The following is a 3,823-nucleotide window of genomic DNA, read 5'->3' on the forward strand; positions in this document are numbered from 1 at the left end:
ATATATATATATATATACAGGGTTGGCCAAAAGTCACCTGACAGTAAATCAAAACCATTTAATTCCAAGATTAAAACAAAAAATTATTTTATATGAGACTTCACTAATAAATAGACAAATGTTGAAAAACAAAATATGGTGATTTTAACTCAAAGCATTCAGTTATTAAACATTCATAATTGGAATGAATAAATAAAATTGAATATTAAGTATTTATGGAATGAACCCAGAACCATGTGGTTGGAAAGCAAGCTTCCTACCATACAGTCACATGATTTTGTTAAATTAGACACAAGACAATACATTTTTTTTCCATGGAGATTGGAAGACCTAGAGTTGACTGAACTGATCTTAGAATAATTCTGTCACTTATTGTATTGCCTGATAAAGATAAAGAAAAGTATAAAATAGACTACTGCATACTTTGTTTTTTATCAATAATACTTGTGTGAAACAAAATTATAAATAACATATATTTTTTAAGATGTTCAAGTATTAGCGCAGATATGGCTATTCGGTGAAAGTTTCATTAAAAAGTATCCATTTCTCTGGAATTTATGAGGCAACAAATCGGTAGGGTATTAAACTGTAGTTATATCTTTTTCAATAAAAGTTAACATTAACAGATTAGCATTGACTTCTGTTACATTTTCAAAGAATAAACGGATTAACAATTAACGAACTTAACTTTCTGGTTAACGGATTAATGATTAACAAAGTTAACTTTCAATTATCGATGTCCACCTTTGCATATATGTATATATGTATATATGTATATATATGGCCAATGCCAGTGTTGCATGTCCAGCCCATTTAAGAGAACCCTTGATGCGTCAGACGATATGATATGCTTGAGAAGACCTGTTGAGTCAAGTAAAACCAAAATTGTAGCTGTGGTTAGTGCCCCCTGACTGGCTCTCATTTTGGTTGCACATAAAATGCATCATCTGAACGTGGTCGATGCCAGTGACCTCTGACTGGCTCCCATGTTGGAGTCATGTAAAAAGCACCATCCGAACATGGCCAATGCCAGTGCCTCTTGACTGGCTCCTGTGCCAGTGGCACATAAAAAGCACTATCTAAACGTGATCAATGCTAGTGCCACCTGACTGGCTCCCGTACCAGTGGAACATAATAAGCACCATCCGAATGTGACTGATGCCAGTGGCCCCTGACTGGCTTCCATGTTGGTGGCACGTAAAAAGCACTATCTGAACGTGATCAATGTCAGGACCGCCTGACTGGTTCCCATACTGGTGACACGTAAAAAGCACCATCTGAATGTGGCTGATGCCAGTACCCCCTGATTGGCACCCATACTGGTGGCACATGAAAAGCACTATCTGAATGTGATCGATGCCAGGCCCACATGACTGGCTCCTGTGCCAGTGGCACGTAAAAAGCACTCACTACAGTCTTGGAGTGGTTGGCGTTAAGAAGTGCATCCAGCTGTAGAAACATTGCCAGATCAGGTTGGAGCCTGGTGCAGCCACTGGCTTTCCAGACCTCAGTCAAACTGTCCAATTCATGCCAGCATGGAAAACAGATGTTAAACGATGATGATGATGACAATGATGTGTGTGTGTGTGTGTGTGTGTGTCTGCGTTTGTCCCCCTCTGCCACTTGACAACTGGTGTCGGTTTGTTTACATCTCCACAACTTAGTGGTTCAGTAAAAAGAGAACAATAGAATAAGTATCTGGCTTTAAAAAAAATTCGGTGGTGTTCCAGCTAATGACTCAAAGAGATAAAAGATATTACTGTAGATTTTCTAAAACCTTGAATGATACTTTTAAAAATCTGCATCATATTCGGACGCCCTTTGAGATGCACACTGTAAGAGCGGCACAAAGGGCCCAAGACTGTCTTCAGGGATTCCAAGACTGGAAAGAAGGGAAGAAGTTATCCTGAGATTAAAGATCTGACCTTTATGCCAGCAAAAATCATTACTAAATTCATCCAAGAGCTAGGTATTAAGAACTAAGTGTTAATTAAGTTTTAACTGACAACCATGGAAATTTTGATTTTTAATTACATTGTTCTTATTATAAGAGTACTTATTATTGTCTTGTCAATGATCATTAAATTGTAATTTGAAAAATATTTCTTACCTTTTGATAACAAACTGGGTTGTTGCTGTGGAGGAGGTTTCTAAATAAACATTAAAAAAAATTACATTTTTTAACTTATCAACGAGCTATTAAATGATACAAAACTAACAGTCAACAACTTAATTTCTCTATAATAGGAATATATATTAGAAACAATTACACAATTAGCCATGGTAATATGATATGAGGCTACAAATCAAAGAATTGACAAGCTTTGTTTTTTCCTTAACACTATGTTAAGCCCTTGGCAAAGAAACCCTCAATGGTTCAAATTAGTTATAAATAGGAACCATGAGAAAATGCAATTCAATACTACCAGTATTGCAAACAGTGTAGAATGGTTTTCTTTGCTAATAGTATTGGACATAATTTTACAGCTGACTAAGTTATCTGTAATATGGTAAGCATTCAGATAAAATTTATCTGTGAACTTATTTTTCATTGTCTTAGCACTGCAAACCCCAACAATAAACACTTGTTTTTATGAAGCCTGGAAGTATTTTTTTTTTTTTTGTGTGTGTGTTTTTCTTGATACATTAGTCAATTAAGCAAGCACCTAAGACCTTCTTCAAGGGTTCCAAGACCATGAAGAAAGGAAGAAGAGACCAGAGATCTTATCTGAATGCTTGCAAAAGACTCCATTAAAGTGATCCAAGAGTCAGATAGTGGCACTAAATGTGGTGACAGATAAAGTCTACTGGCCAAGAACAGGAATGCTTACTTCAACATGCTTGTCCACAATTTCCATCTAGCAAATTTCACTCAGAAGGCTTCAGCGAACTCAAGTTTATAATAGAAGAGTATTTTACTAAGGTGTTGTGTAGTGGTACTGAACCCAAAATGATGTAGTTAACCACACAGCAATGCATGAACCCATAGTTTTTGCACTAAGCTGACATGCAGTTCAAACATAGAAACCAAAGAATCAAGGTTAGATCAATATATTTCTACACACTTTACAATTCAATCAATTAATTATCCAGGATGACTATAAATTACCTTCACAATTTGAAAAAATTCAGAAAAATTAAAAAATTAGGAAATAATAAATAACTTTAAAGACAAATGAAAGTGATTTGAATATTAAAACAAAGTTACATACATTAAAACTTTAATAATTAATGATATTTATTTAACAGGCAAAGATTGATAGATATCAGCTTTAATAGACCAATGAATTGTGGAAGTTGTAAAGATAATTTATGGACACCCTGTAGATTTAAAAGTCAGTTAAAAACTAACTTCAGTACTTTTTTCAAAACATAACATCATTTCATGATATTTATAATCTACTTTGTGAAACATATTCAGCTATAAAAGATTTGTCCTTAAGATCACAAAATTCATATGACCAAAGAAGCTGAAACGAAGAAACAAATATTGTTGATTTAATTTTTTTTTTAATACAAAGAAAATTACCAAAAGTTCAACTTTAGCTGAAATCTCAGACGTGATTTTCTTTATCATTCCTCCAGTTGCTTGAGGCTTCATGCTGTCCTTGGTGTTACAGTCAACTGAGCTAGTTGCTAACTGAGTACTTGTTTTGCTCATTTGATGATTAAGAAGGCCATAGTCCAGTGTGCCACTCATCTCTTTTTCAAGCTCCTATCAAGCAAATAAGACACAGATATGTGTTATCATTGTTTAACCCAAAGTCAGCTTCAATCAAGCAGACTTATGGTCAAAGGTATATATATCTATATATATATATAT

At 34.6% G+C, this 3,823-nt stretch overlaps 1 protein-coding gene across 1 annotated transcript in view; it reads right to left on the minus strand.

Annotated features, from left to right (window-relative positions):
* Positions 1-3,823, minus strand: part of LOC106871085 (centrosomal protein of 162 kDa) — a 69,932-nt gene that overhangs the window by 61,554 nt on the left and 4,555 nt on the right. The window contains exons 4-5 of the mRNA XM_014917370.2: positions 3,530-3,715; positions 2,111-2,150 (exon numbers count right to left, since the gene is read on the minus strand). Of these exons, the coding sequence (XP_014772856.1) occupies positions 2,111-2,150; positions 3,530-3,715 (226 nt within the window). The remainder of the gene's footprint in view (positions 1-2,110; positions 2,151-3,529; positions 3,716-3,823) is intronic.

This window comes from Octopus bimaculoides, chromosome 1 (genome assembly GCF_001194135.2).
Source record: "Octopus bimaculoides isolate UCB-OBI-ISO-001 chromosome 1, ASM119413v2, whole genome shotgun sequence".
NCBI classification, from domain to species: domain Eukaryota; kingdom Metazoa; phylum Mollusca; class Cephalopoda; order Octopoda; family Octopodidae; genus Octopus; species Octopus bimaculoides.